Source organism: Tasmannia lanceolata, unplaced genomic scaffold (assembly GCF_043159265.1).
Source record: "Tasmannia lanceolata isolate RefF3 unplaced genomic scaffold, GAP_Taslan_0.1 ptg000018l, whole genome shotgun sequence".
Classification (NCBI taxonomy): Eukaryota; Viridiplantae; Streptophyta; class Magnoliopsida; order Canellales; family Winteraceae; genus Tasmannia; species Tasmannia lanceolata.
The window spans coordinates 23,937,545-23,952,594 of NW_027518695.1; the positions used below are offsets into that span (position 1 = coordinate 23,937,545).

Here is a 15,050-nt window from a genome sequence, read left to right on the forward strand (position 1 = left end):
ACTATTGATAATGGAATCTTTAGATGATAACAAGACCACAGCACTTATTCGATAAGAAAATATATTCCAACCCAAAGCCCAAGATAAAACTATCCAAGCAGGGTAGCCAATCCCAGGAATAGCTTATCCAAGAAATTCTGTGCAAATAGAAAACAGACCCATTATATATTTATAACAAGACCATGTCACAAACTCTCCGGCATCAGAAAATTCAAAACACTTTGAGTTTGCAGCCTGTAAATAGACAATTAAATAATAACAAGGAATGGAGGGGATCATATTTCGCCTGAGAAATACCCATCCTCATCCCCTTCATCTTGAAATTACAAGAACAAACATTCTGAACTCCTTTTTTTTTTTTTTGGAAAATTACGTTCTGAACTCCATAGACAAGAAAATCCATTACATATAGACTTCATAAAGAGTAGAAAATCCTTTTCTTCCTTCAAAATGTCAAATGACCAACATAAATTACTTCCTAATCCATGATAAACATAAAACAAATCAAATCCATTTTGGGTCCAAAATTCCCAACGATGCATGAAGTTGCTCAAAAATAACAAAAGTTATTCAAACATAATCTCACCGAAAACTCCATCTAGTAAAAGAAACCCAAGACTTTACCGCCAACGTTTTTTCTCCTGGCCTCCTCATGATCCATGATGCCCGCGGAGGTTGTTAGCACAATATAGCCAAACTGCATGTTTTTCAGTTAAAAAGATATCATTTTCTGAATCGCGCATCAAGAATAGCTATCTTATTTACAAAAGCTTATAGGTTTAGCTTACCTGTCTCGAAGGGAGCAATCTAGCAGTCCAGGGCTCAATCTCTTTGACACCAACATCAAAGCGTGGACTGATAACCCCACATTTGTTTAGTCTTCCATTTAATTCCACCACAATTTTACCAGATCGATGATCATCAACATACTCAAACTCTCCGATATAACCTGTAGGAAAAGACATATACATGAGGCAAGTGTAAAAACAAGACAATAAGAATGCAAAGAAAGAGAATAAGGATTCAAACCATGCTTCTGCATAACCAGAAGGAACTTAATAATGACTTTGGAGGATGGCCTGATCATGACTTGTCTCTTTCCTCGTTTCTCAGCATTGTACATGCTTTTGAGAGCATCATTCAAAACACTCACTCTCACCATCTTCACTACTACAAACAGTGGCAATGAGCATTAGACGTAAAAATGCCAAGAGCTTTTACAGGAACACAAGAATAAAACCTATGATCTGTGGACAAGGACCCACATATCCTGTTGACATGGATACAAGGTGTTCGACACTTGTACATAAAAAATTAGTGATTACTAATTATAGTTTGCAACAAGATTTTTTTTTATGGATAATATGAAACAAGAAAAAAGTGATAATGTAAAACAAACATGAGATAATGAGATACTCCAATTTGCATCGATAATGAGAGACCATTAGGGTACAATGAATATAATATTCGAAGAAGAATTTGTTTAGGGTTTTAGGTTTAGGAGATGGGGTGGGAATAACACCAACTAATTATTACAGAAGAGTTCAACACAAAAGACACGTAAACACAATATTCAATAATAAAACAATATTTCACACTTGACACGATACAAAAGCACGTTGACACACACACATAAGTTTGACACTGCTAGCAATACGTAAACAAGTGTCAAAAGGAGTATCGACATGGGTTGACCTGCATGTCAGTGTCGCCACATGTCAATACGTGTGTCAGCAGTAAATCCAAAGTGTCCGCTAAATTATAGAAGAAAACATTTCGTCCCTATTGACAACCCTTGAGGCAAGCTGGTGTTTCTTGTGATGGCCACTCCAAGTTTTTACAAGATGGTGTTTATTGTGACAGACATCCTTAACGGCAAACGACTCGAGCTTGGGTAGGTTGGCAAATCAGTATGATTAATACAGTTATGTCAAGGGAATAGGGTAGGGGGAGTAGGGTGACATTGAAATTGTAGTATTCAACTCGTAATCATAAAGGGTGGGGTTATTCAATTCCATGGAAGAAGCCACAGCTAAGAAGTAAATTGTGTCGACAGTATAATGAAAATCTTACTAGTATTGCATATTATCTACTGTTCTATGATCAATAAAGAAAGTATAGATTAATATCTATAAACTGTACAAGGGAGGGACAGAAAGTTACTTGTAGGATGACTACCATTATTTTATTTTTATTTTTTTAATGAGTAGATTTTGCCAAGCTATATTTGTCATTTAAAAGATCAATAATAAAAATTGTTGCATCACACATCCTAGGTCAATTGAACTTACATTACCAACAACTAACAAACAAGTTAAGAATGATCAACCAATTTGCCCTCCATATGCAAGACCAGAACAATGTTCCTTAGTTTTTCATGAACAAGATATTAAAGTTGTGGAAGCTTCTGAAGCCCATGCTACGCCTCACAAGCCCGATGGAAAAAAAGAAATACAAAAAATGGGATTATTACGAGGAGAGATGGGGATTATATACCAAAGGAAATTCAAACTCTATTGACAAGCTCTCTAACAGTATAGATAACAATTACCGAAGGGATCTTACAACATAGTATGTTACAGTCTTTGGCATTTCTTCTATTATCTCTAGGTAAAATTGGAAAACCTTTTCTGCGTGAAATTATCTTGCTGCTTCTCATTTTACAAATTTATATGAAAACCCATTTGTTCTTGGGACGTATATAAAGGACATATGAGCTTATTATGATCTCTCTCTCTCTCTCTCTCTCTCTCTCTCTCTCTCTCTCTCCATTGTAAATCTCCTATCTTTAACATTTCAATTAATAATGAAACCATAATACTAAAAGCCTAGAATTCCCTAGCATGAAAGAAAAATGAGCTCACTGACCTCACCTTTTCCTCATCATAGGAGTTAATACATTCATTGAAAACCATGTCCAGAGGACACCAAAGGATATCAAATATTCAATCCATGGATAATTGGTTTACTAATAGGGGCCTTTCAGTTGAGGCACTTGCCGCGTAAATAATATGGAAAGTAGCTAGTTTTTCATCAATTTTCTATTGACCAGGTGTTGAAATGCCATTCGTAGCATTTTCACTCTCCAGTTGTTAGTTGGCGTGTTTTCCCTGTCAGCTAACGTGTCACCCCATTTCGTCCTTTTCTTTTCCTTCTCATCAAAGGGGAAAAACAAAAGGAAGCTCATTTTCTTACTCTCGTCGCCCATCGCCCTTCGCCAGCTGCCATGCCGCCACTCTCCCTCTCTCTCTCTCTCTCTCTCTCTCTCTGCAATCTCAACTGTTCCAGAAAATTCTCGCAATCCAAACAGAGCCTAAATGAGCGTAACGGCACCTTTTGAAACTGGTCATGTGATTGAGCAAGAAACCTACTGAATCTGAGCTCGTCATGGTTCCTGGAGAGAATCGCTAGTGGTTCTCACAGTTGATTCTCAAACCAGTCAATTTGTACCGCCTTTTCTCAATGTTGCCCCTGGTCTATCTCCCCTCACCACCGCTGCCCGAAACGGCCCCATCAAATCCCACCACTATGCCCGTTAATGGATCAGAGAGGAGATCAACAGTTGCTCTGCTTAAAAGTGACTCTTTCCTGATGCCATTCGTGTCTCCTTTACACCTTGCAACTATTGTTCCCATAATGGATCAGGAAGGAGAACACTAGTTGCTCTGCTTGAAACAGACTCTTTACCAATGTCATTTGTGTCTCCTTTAAAGCTTGCAGGCGTAGCCTGTAGCCAGTTCTCGTTTGATCAACTGAGCAATCTCTGACTCCTACAACATTCTGGGTGTCATTATCTATTTGGGCATCATAATGAAGGAATGCCATTACCAAATTTGCCCCATGTGTTTTTAACATTTAAGCTACTCAAGTGCACATGGAGTGAACATACTTTTTTTGTTTGGCTTTCTTTGAGAAATCCCAGCTGGACTTCAGTGGATGAGTCCAAGTTGTTTAGTTGAATCTAGTTAGGAGTCTAATTACAGTTTGTTTTAAATGAGAATTTGTTTTAAGTTTGCTAGTATACTGAGTTTCATTAAAGAAAAAGTTTTCTTATGCAAGTAGGATTACCCTCGTTATTTTCATGGGGTTTTTTATATAAATATGTATGGGTAGAGTTATTTTTCTATAAATATGGATGGCCTATGGCCTAATTTCAGATGATGATATATGAGAATATTGCTTTTGCTTTGAGAAGCTGTTGTGATGCCTTGCTCCCAAGTGATGCTTTGAAAGCATGGAGTGATTCCAGGCTGCTATCCTCTTTCCCTTAGTTCTTTCTCCCCTCTTCTTCTCAACCCCTCCAACTTCTTTTACATTTTATTTTTTGAATGGTAAAGAATTAAATTAATAAGAGGGTGCCACCAGGCGACCAAGAGGGTCGATACAAGAAAACCTGAAACCATCGACCTTCCCATACCGGTCCATCATCTAATAAACCTAAGCCATTTCCTACCTTCGAACTGCCAGAACTAGTTAAACCCCAACCTTCAGCTTGCGACTGTTCAGAAACCGGCAACTTACACAACAATCCATCTATCTGCCCATTGACCCCTCTCCGCTCATCACTTACAACCTATCTTTGACTTCCTAAGCTTCCCAACCACCCTTCACACATCTTTTAACCCATTGCATATCCCCTTCTCTGCTTGCCAATATCGTACAGCCCTAAAACCAAACCTACACCCACTGAGTTGCTACCCTAGCCCAACACTACTATCCTAACACCACAATCCCTATTTTCCTTGAAATTTAACCCTATTTTCCAAGAAGAATCAGTCCTATACCATTTGAATCTTAACTGAACCTACCCAGCCTTAAACACATATGCCCATATTCTAATATCCCTATTAACTGACCTTAAACTTGCAAACTGTTACAGATTTACATCTGTCACAGAATTCTATTATCAACACTTCATCATTCTTATGACATCCAGATTTATTTTCAACCCAGAACATTCTTTAAAACCATTACATTCACGCTGAAATTGTTCCCTGCCTATCTTTAACAAATCCTATTAATCCCAGCTCCCAGTAATCAATCTTGCAGCCAACCTGTGCCTTTACCATCCACATTCTTGGACTGTTTCACACATAATAACCTTACACAGTCCTCTACTTTAAATCCCTAAGCCTCAATTTCCTTACCCTCATCCTAAAACCCCTTCTAGCCCAGTTCCTATTGATTGTAATTAAGTTCCCTAAATACCATAACTCAACAGTCCACTTTACAGTCTGAAACCGTCTTTAAATCTCTGAAACCTTACCCTTTAGCACCATCTATAACATCTACATATTCCATGATTTTTCATACAAGTTACATTCTTTAAATATGATGAATGTCAGCTAGAAATCTAAATATACCCAAAAAAGAAAAAGATATCACAACGACATAAATCCGCAAGCAACGAAGATTAGACAGGGTCATTAAGGCCCTGTTTGGATCATAAGGGTGGGGTTACCATTTATGTAGATTATTGAATTCCAAGGAAGAAGTATAATGAAAATATTACTAGTATTGCATATCATCTACTGTTCTATGATCAATAAAGAAAGTACCGATTAATCTACTTTTAGATTAATATATATAAACTGTACAAGAGACGGTCAGAAAGTGACTAGAAGGATGACTAGCATTTTATACGGGCAACTTAAGATTTTGGCAAGCTCTACTTGCCATGTAGAAGGTTAATGATAAAAATTGTTGCATCTCATGTCCTAGGTCAATTGAACTTACATTACCAACAACTAACAAACAAGTGAAGAATGACCTACCAATTCAACCTCCATTTGCAAGACCAAAACAATGTTCCTTAGTTTTTCATGAACAAGATAGTAAAGTTGTGGAACCATCTGAATCAAGTGCTACACCTCACAAGCCCAATGAAAACAAGCATACAAATAATGGGGTTATAATGAAGGGAGATGGGGATGATACCAAAGGAAAATCAAAATCTATAGCCCTTATTGTTTAAGCTTATGGCAACTGATTGTGAGTGCTAAACCAAATATTGGGCTCAAATTTAAATTTAATTTTGAGTCCAATAATCGGTTGGGCACTCACAATCAGTTGTCATAATCTCAGACGAAGAGGGCCTAATAGCGCAGACAAGTAATCACCGAAAGGATCTTACAACATAGTGCGTTACATTCTTCGGCTTTTCTTCTATTTTTGAGTCCATTTGCAAGAACGAATGGATATATATAAAGTATATGTATGAGCTCTCCCGAAACATTGTAAATCTCATATCCTCAACATTTTAATTAATAACGAAACCACAATACTGAAAGCCTAAAACTCCCTAGTATGAAAGAATTTTATTTTTTTTAAAGATGACAATTTTCATTAATCAGAAAGTAATTGCATAGATTGGGGACCAGTAATCCCACATACATAATATTAGGAAGGTCAAAGGATATTAATCCAATGACCGAAGAAATTCCAACCAGAATTATCTCAAAAAAACTTCCACTGGCATTCATTCCAATACAAAAAACCTAATTCATTTTCACCCCAGGCCTCTTATCAGCACCCTAGATTTAAACCCAAAAAACTGGCCCACCACCAGGAGAAAGAGAAAAACTAGCTAAAAATTCTAATCATATCTACACCAACCCAGTAGATATCCATCCTCTACGAACACTTTTTTAATACCCTGAGGAAGGAATCAACCTCAAATTCTAATTCTACCTCTTTTGATATAAAGACAATGGCGTACTCAGGGACAGGTATCTCTTCCATCGGATCCATTTTTACAGCGATGAGTTCCTCTAGCTTCCTAATACACAAAATTTTGTTGGCTTCCCAGCTAAGACGCCGCACCCTTTTCTCATCCACCAAACGATCCTAGTATGAAAGAAAAATGAACTCTTTGGAAAACAATAGAAGTTAATACATTCATTGAAAACCATGTCCAGAGGAAACCAAAGGATATGAAAGCCACAGATAATTGGTTTACTCTTAGGGCATGTTCAGTTGACACACTTGCCGTGGAAATAACATGGAAAGTAGACTAGTCAGCGTGTCACCGCATTTCTTTTGTATCTTTTCATCGAAGAGGAAAATGAAAGGAAACTTGTTTTTCTTTCACTCGGCAACATAGGCCTTTTCCCTTCTCCTGCCCCATGCAATCCCAACTGTTACAGAAAATTCTTGCAATCCAAACAGGGCCTTAAGGAGCGTAACAGCACCTTTTGAAACCTGTCACGTGATTGAGCGAGAAACCTACTGAATTTGAGCTCATCATGTGACATGAAAAGAATCGGTACTGATGATCCCAGTTGATTCTCAAACTGATCTATTTGTACACCCTTATCTTAATGTTGCAGCTAATCATCCCCCCACCAAAAAAAAAAAAATTCCTGCGGCAGGAACGGCCCCAACAATTGCCACCACCATGCCCATTAATGGATCAGAGAAGAGATCACCAGCTGCTCTGCTTGAAACTGACTCTTTCCTGAAGCCATTCGTGTCTCCTTTACCGCTGGAAACGATTGTGCCCATTAATGGATCAGAGATGAGATCACTAGTTGCTTTCCTTGAAACCATCAAACTGACACCTTCCCGATGCATTCGTGTCTCCTTTACAGCTTGCAGTCGTTGCCTGTAGCCAGTGATTCTAATTTGCAACACTGACATGGGGACCATTTATGACCCTTACAAAATTGTGGGTGTCATTATCAATATGGGCATCATAATGAAGGGGGTGCCATTGTCAAATTTGGCTCATGTGTTTTTAAAACTTAATCAACTTAAGTGCACATGGTGCCAACATATTATTTTCTCGGGCTTTCTTTGAGAAAATTCCACTTGGACTTGAGTGGATGAGTCCAATTTGTTTAGTTGAATTCTGTTATGAGTCACAGTTTGTTTTAATAGGAGTTTGTTTTAAGTTTCCTAGTATATCGAGTGTCATTAAAGAAAAAGTTATCTGATGCAAGTAGGATTAGATTGCCTCGTTATTTTTGTGGTGGCGTTTTTCTATAAATATGTATGGCCTATGGCCTTATTTCAAATGATGGTATATGAGAATATTACTTTAGCTTTGAGAAGTTGTTGCAATGCCGTGCTCCCAAGTGATGCTTGGAAAGCTTGGAATGATTCCAGGTTAGTATCCTCTTTCCCTGACTTCCCTCTTCTTAATCGCTCCAACATTTTGCATCTATATTTTTTATTGATAAAGAATTAAATTAATAAGAGGGGGCCACCTGGTGACCAAGATGGTCAATACAAGAAAAACTGGAACCATCAACCTTCCCATACCAGTCCATCATCTATCCTCCTACAATCTATCCTATTCCCCTTAAACCTTCAACCTACTACTTCCCCTACCACTATCCCTTTTATTAATCCTTAAACTCATGTACCCAAATACCCTAACTAATCAACCTAAGCCATTTCCTACCGACGAACTGCCAGAGCTCGTTAAACCCCAGCTTTCAACCTGCGACTGTCCAGAAACCTGCAACTTACACAACAATCCACCTATCTGCCCATCAATCCCTCTCCGCTCATCACTTACAACCTATCTTTGACTTCCTAAGCTACCCAACCACCTTCACACATCTTTTAACCCGTCACATATCCCCTTCCATCCCGTTCTCTGCTTACTAATATCGTACTGCCCTCCAACCAAACCCTACACCAACTGAACTGTTACCCTATCCAAAAACTACTATCCTAATGCCGCAATCCCTATTTTCATTGAACTTTAACCCTATTTTCCCACAAGAATCAGTCTTGTACGATTTGAATCTTAACCGAATCCACCCATCCATAAACCCATGTGCCTATTTTCCCATATCCCTATTAACTGGCCTTAAACTTGTTGATTAAAAAAACTGTCACAGATTTACATGTCACAGAATTCTATTAGCAACAGTTTATCAAATCCAGATTTATTTTCTACCCAGAACATCCTTTAAAACCATTACATTCACCCTGAAATTGTTCCCTACCTATCTTTTTCTAAATCCTATTATTCCCAACTCCTGCCAATCAACCCTGCAGTCAACCTTTGCCTTTACCATCCACGTTTTTGGACTGCTTCACCCATAATAACCTTACTCAGTCCTCTACTTAAACCCTTAAGCCTCAATTTCCTTACCCTTATCCTAAAACCCCTTCTAACCCAGTTCCTATTGATTGAAATTAAGTTCCCTAGATACCATACCTCAACAGTCCACTTTAAAGTCAGAACCCATCCTTAAATCTCTGAAACCTTACCCTTTAGCACCATCTATAACATCTACATATTCCATGATTTTTCATACAAGTTACATTCTTTAAATATGATGAATGTCAGCTAGAAATCTAAATATACCCACCAAAAAAAAAAAAGATATCACAACGACATAAATCCGCAAGCAACGAAGATTAGAGAGGGTCATTAAGGCCCTGTTTGGATTGGAAAAAATATTTCTCAAATTTCTTACCCTTTTTACCAAGAAAAAAGACATTGATCCAACCCTATTCAATTTTTATTTTGAGGGATCTTCAAATTCTGATAATATCACTCGAAATTAACCAATATCACATCATTTTCCTATAAATCATGGCCAAAAGCTATGCATTTTTACACAGCAAAAGATCTGAAAGAGTAATAAACACCAAATGCTAACTAACAGATTCTAATCTTCTGTCATCAAAATGTAAAAGTAAATACAATGATGAAATAAGAGAATGGTCATTCATCCAAAACCCTAGATCTGTAAGCAACAGTTGAGAGTCAAAACCCTAGATTTTCAAACCAAAATCAATAGGATCCAAACTAGAATAAAGTATCAGAATGAGAGAAATAAAAGAAGAGAATGAAAATATGAACGCATAGAGAAAGGGATTAACCCTAACCTTGGAGAAGGTATTGCCGCGAAAACCCTAAAAACAATGAGAGAGAGGTGAAATTAGGGTTTTCAGATGAATATAAGGGTAAGCTGTACGATGATGCTCGGCCCGAGCAAAAAATACGTTTCGTGTTCGGCCCGTACATTGGTGTTTTGCACTTGTTCATATTTTGGGACCACCTTGATCGCGTCCTAACATTTCCACCGTTAGATTATTTTAGCATCTGATTGATGGACGTTTTTCTTACTAGTAAAAACGCACGTGCATGCACGTGCGTGAACAAAGGATTATCATTTGTAAATTATTTTTTGGGAACATTCAATTTATATTGTAGCCCATTAAATGGACGGTTTGGATCATCCTATGGTGTAGGCCATAAAATATTCAATACAATTTTTTATTTTTTTATAGGTAAGTTGGGGTTTTGCGGGGACCCCTACTGGCTTATTAAAAAATACTTCACTACATGGGTTTACACCATATATATTCTAACAAGAATTTTGTGACAAAGCCTGCAAACCAAAAACATATTTCTTACACTCGCTATTAAAAAAAACAGTACTGTATAACTTACACCATAGGATGATCCAAACCGTCCTATTGATGGGCCACATCGTAAATAGAGTGTTCCCAAAAAACACATTTCCACGCGATGATCCTAGCCCTGCAGTCTATAGAGGAACGGCATATTTAGGAAACATTTATTGGTGGAGGGTTGTAATTATCCTAAGGCAATGAATTTGGGCAAACAACCTACTTACATTGTGGCCCATGAAATGGACGGTTTGGATCATCCTACGATGTAAGCCATACAGTACTTTTTCAAAAAAAAATACTCACTGTCAGGACTTACACTATATAAAAACTCTCATAATCACATCATTTCCCTCTAAATCATGGGAAAACGGGTCAAACGGGCAGGGTCAAAATCACCTAGAAAATTTTTTGGGTCATTGGGCTTGGACCTGCGCCCGGCCCGTGCGGGTCAAACGGAATTTTGACGTTATTTTGCAGATATTTTTTTTTGTATAGAGATTTGCTAGCCGCCTTCACGGAGGCTACCTGTTTGCTTGTCGCGCATCCTTTGCTGCAAAGATTGGCAGAAGTACAAAGGTGGCTAGCAATACATAATAGTAATAAATAATAATCTTTTAAATGAAAAATGACGGGAAAATGGAAGCAAAGTAGCAAAATTACAAAAAAAAAATACCGAAAGAGTAATAAAATATGACAATTACGTGAAAAATTACAGAGAAAATTCAAAAATTATTTAATGACAATTACAGGCAAAAAAGAGGCATAAAAAGGAGACAGGTGACGTCTTTTTTAAAACTCATGTGCAAGGGCATATGAGAAGCCGAAATGACGAAAAAGAAGTAGTGAAAAAGGACAAAAGTGGGACTTTGACGGAAATTAAGGCGGGTCGCATAAGGCGGAAAGAACATGCCGAAAAATGTAGGATTCTCGCTTATAGTAAGGATAAGGATTGGGGGATGAGCATTGGCTGTAATTTATTCGTTCTTTTTACTATTAGGTGGGACCATTAGATGAAGGGATCAGATCATTGAGCATGATATACTTCTTTGTAAGATCATGACTGTGTGCCCCATAAGTCCATAACTTTCAGCCAGAGATGTTGACCACCATGACACCCATTGAATGCTCCTTGTTGAATTGGGTCCCATCAGTCTTATTTTTTGCCTCTTTTTGCTAAAATAGGCTCCTAGTGATCTTTTCTCTTTTGCTTGCATTGATGTGGTACTTGGGTATTAATAATAGGGTTTTCTTAGTACATCGCCTATAGAAACTTTTTTTGTTTTTTTTGGGAATGGTAATTGCCTGTAGAAACTTGTTGATCTTATATGAATGAGGGAGATGTTGCATTTGGTCGAATGTACTTGAGTAGGGCTGCAGACCCGAAAATAACATGGGCCGTGTTTAGAAATCATGGGTCTTGGGGGTAGGGTTGGGTTTTAAATTGGAAAACCCGACTCAAGCTTAGGTATGACCGGGTTTAAAGAAAAAAACCCCGAAACCTCACCCGACTCATATTGATGTACTATGACTTTCTTAAATATCTATAGAATAACATAGCAAATTATCTTCAAAGTATTGATACAATTGTTTTCATAAAGGTGATCATGTCTATTATGTGAAAATAGTGTCCTTAAATTTATACACTTACTGATATAAATTTAGAGATTTTTGGTGTGAAAATTTGTTTTTTTTCTCTACAATCTCTAAAATTAGTCACTATCCAATGCTAAAAACTAAAAACCTGCCCCGACCCAAAACTATCTTGGGTAGGGTTCGGTTTACGAATCTCGGTTTTTCTTGTAAAAAAATTATACCTGACCCGACTTGAGATAATTCACGGTAGGGTGGGGTTTTGGAAAACCCGAACCTCTGGACCCGAGTTGCACCCCTAAACTTGAGCGATTATAATGCAAGAAAAGTGGGAAATGGAGCATTTGGTTGTATGCAAAAGAGTAGTAGAATGCCAGATAACGTTAGCTGATTAGGTTGGATTTCTTCATGTAGCATCTCTTAAAAAAGACAAATATAAGATGGGAAGCTCAGAATATCCCATCTAATGATCTAAAGCAAACAAATATACAGTGAAGAAATTTAGAAAGAGAAGACCTATAACACCTGCCTTTCGCATGTACACACACATGCGAGATAAACTTCTAGAAGTTTTGGGACTTCTTAAACCGACTTAAAAATTGATTTAGAAACCCACCCACAATACAACATGACAACCCTTGAAAACCGACTTTTAAAAAAGACAAAGTTCCAAAATTTTCAAGCCACACTTAAAACCTAGCTTTCCTGCATGCAATTTCACAAAAAATAGCCTAAGTCGAGGGCCCCCTAGTTGAATTTAGAATTAATTTTTCTTGGTATTTTTGTCGCAAACCACGCTCTGTTTGGTTGCCAGTTAAATTTTTCTCCCTAGGAGTTTTTAATCCAAACAGTGAAGTCAACGGGATTTGCTAGGTTTTTTTTTTCCTACAATTCCAAAATTCCAACCAAAATTTATGAGTGTCATTACCAAATATGGGAAGGGAGGAGAGAGAGAAAAAGAGAGGACATCATCCCTACAAAAGAAAAAGAGGGGACAAGGAGTCCATGTCACCACATAAGCAATCATTACAAGTGTGATTAAAAAAATTCTAGTGCTAAAAGGCAACCAAACATGGGATGGGATGAAAATTTTACTAGATTATTCCTTCTTGCTTTCCCTTTATCCGTTCAAACAACTTCTTAAAACCACGCAAGAACTACCCCAATTGCCAACCGAATTACTCATATTCAACCAACTTTCCATCCCTTCGTTTGATAAAAATTCCCTTTCCACATGTATCACAATTTCCTCTTTTCATCCTTCTATACAATTTCTCATACATATAGCTTATTTCTTTACTAAAATACCCCTTAAATAATAAAATAGAGAGTATTTTAGTAAAATATTATAATAATATTGGATTAAGGACTGACCCATATGTTTTCATTAGTTGTCTAATCATATGATAGGGATCCAAAATCCGTTTGGTTGCCAGTAAAATTTTTGTCCTAGGAAGTTTTAGTAAAATTTTGGTCCCATCCCATGTTTGGTTGCCTTTTAGCACTAGAATTTTTTTAATTCCACTCTAGTAATGATTGATTGTGTGGTGATTTTTTTTAATCCCACTTTTGTAATGATTGTCTTTTCATCCTATCCCAAAATAATCCCAGGAACCAAAAATAAGCTTGAGAAGATTTTTTTTCTTCCCAGCCGTTCAAGCAACCAATCAAAGTTTTTTTTTTCCCCCCACCCTAGTCCAGTGAACTAAACATGTGATTTTTATTTTACCGGGATACTTCTAGAGTTCTAGGACTCTTTTTTTTCCCACCAATCTCCTTGGATTTTTTTTTTCTCCCACATAAATCCGAGGGACCAAAAAAAACCCGGCAACCAAACAGGTAGAAAACTATTTGTTGGAATGACTAAAATGCCCCTACATCACGGGGTAATTATCATGTATGCCCCTATCTCCAACGCCTAATTTTAGTATACCCCTACGGGTGTTGGCTCTTCGGCATAAGTCACGGGTTTGCTCCCCGGAGACTTGTGATCGAATCCCACCCGGGATTACCTGATGCGCGTGGTTTATGGGCGATTGCGCGCATCCGTAGGGAATGGTCCTACTTCCAAAGGGGGTGGGGACACCCTATGTTACCCCCCCCCCCCCCCCCCCCCAAAAAAAAAAAAAAAAAGACTTTTTTGGGCATTGTATCTACCCAACCGTCATAAGTAAGACGTATTTTCTGAAATTGCATGGACTTTTCTTTTTAAATTATGAAAACGCGATCCTATTTCAAAGATGCCTCCTTTTTGAACAAGACAAAGCACACAATTATGTGCCCCAATGTCGTCTGATTGAATAGACATTATCCATTTCTGGTTGCTAGATTTTCAAATGTGATTTCTTATGTGACGGCATATGATGTGTGTACATTTTGGCATTGCTATTAGTGATACTTTGTTTTGCAAAAGAGATTATCAAATTATTAATTGATTCTTAACTAAGGATGGATAAGAGTTTAGTAAATAATAATTTTAAGAAATAAATTAACAACAATTTTACTTAGGGGAGTCACAAATCGACTAAGAAAATGATAAATCGACTCCCCATGTGTCTATCTCTCTCCTCTGGGTCAGAGGAGTGTCTATCTCTCTCCTCTGACCCAGAGGAGAGAGATAGACACATGGGGAGTCGATTTATCATTTTGTGAGTCGGTTTATCACTGCCCTTTTAGTTATTATCTAACGGGATTTGCTAGCGTCCGCCACATAAGGCATTTCATGGATGGGCTGTTACATGTTAGAGCATTCGCGCCGGTGATCACTTTTCAGCAGATTTTGTCTTCATTCATGATGTGGCTCTGAACCTCCTTTGGTGATGGAAGAAGAAATAAACTATTGAAAGAGAGAGAAAGGAGTTGCGTGTGCAGAATATGTGAGAAACAAAACTGTAAATACCAAGTGACTGTCAAAACCATGGAAACACTAAAAAAATTGCAAAACGTGAAAGCCCACTGTATTCATACGTGACTTTCTTTATATACATAAAAAGTAGGTTGTTTGAATATGTAACAACAACCAAGAGTCCTACCTAAACAAACTTAGTTTAATAACAACCACTAGAGTTAGAAATAAACCC

General features: G+C 37.6%; 1 protein-coding gene across 2 annotated transcripts; it reads right to left on the minus strand.

The window, feature by feature from the left end:
- Window positions 1-388: 388 nt before the first annotated feature.
- LOC143851117 (small ribosomal subunit protein uS8) lies at window positions 389-9,992 on the minus strand. 2 transcript variants are annotated; one of them, XM_077360444.1, is made up of 4 exons: window positions 9,850-9,992; window positions 1,030-1,170; window positions 789-949; window positions 389-697 (listed from the first exon to the last, which is right to left on the minus strand). In XM_077360444.1, exons 1-4 carry the CDS (start codon window positions 9,986-9,988, stop codon window positions 599-601), a joined length of 540 nt encoding a protein of 179 aa, XP_077216559.1. In that variant the 5' UTR covers window positions 9,989-9,992; the 3' UTR covers window positions 389-598. The 2 variants fall into 2 exon arrangements, with proteins under 2 accessions (XP_077216559.1, XP_077216561.1); XM_077360446.1 differs by having other exon boundaries at window positions 1,030-1,167; window positions 9,850-9,983.
- Window positions 9,993-15,050: the final 5,058 nt, after the last annotated feature.

Excerpts from the sequence above, each read along its gene's own strand:
- LOC143851117 (XM_077360444.1), bottom strand. The coding sequence starts at position 9,988 with ATGTACGGGCCGAACACGAAACGTATTTTTTGCTCGGGCCGAGCATCA. Across the intron at positions 1,171-9,849 it reads GCGGCAATACCTTCTCCAAG|TAGTGAAGATGGTGAGAGTG; the intron begins GTTAGGGTTAAT and ends CACTGTTTGTAG. Across the intron at positions 698-788 it reads GATTGCTCCCTTCGAGACAG|TTTGGCTATATTGTGCTAAC; the intron begins GTAAGCTAAACC and ends AAAAACATGCAG.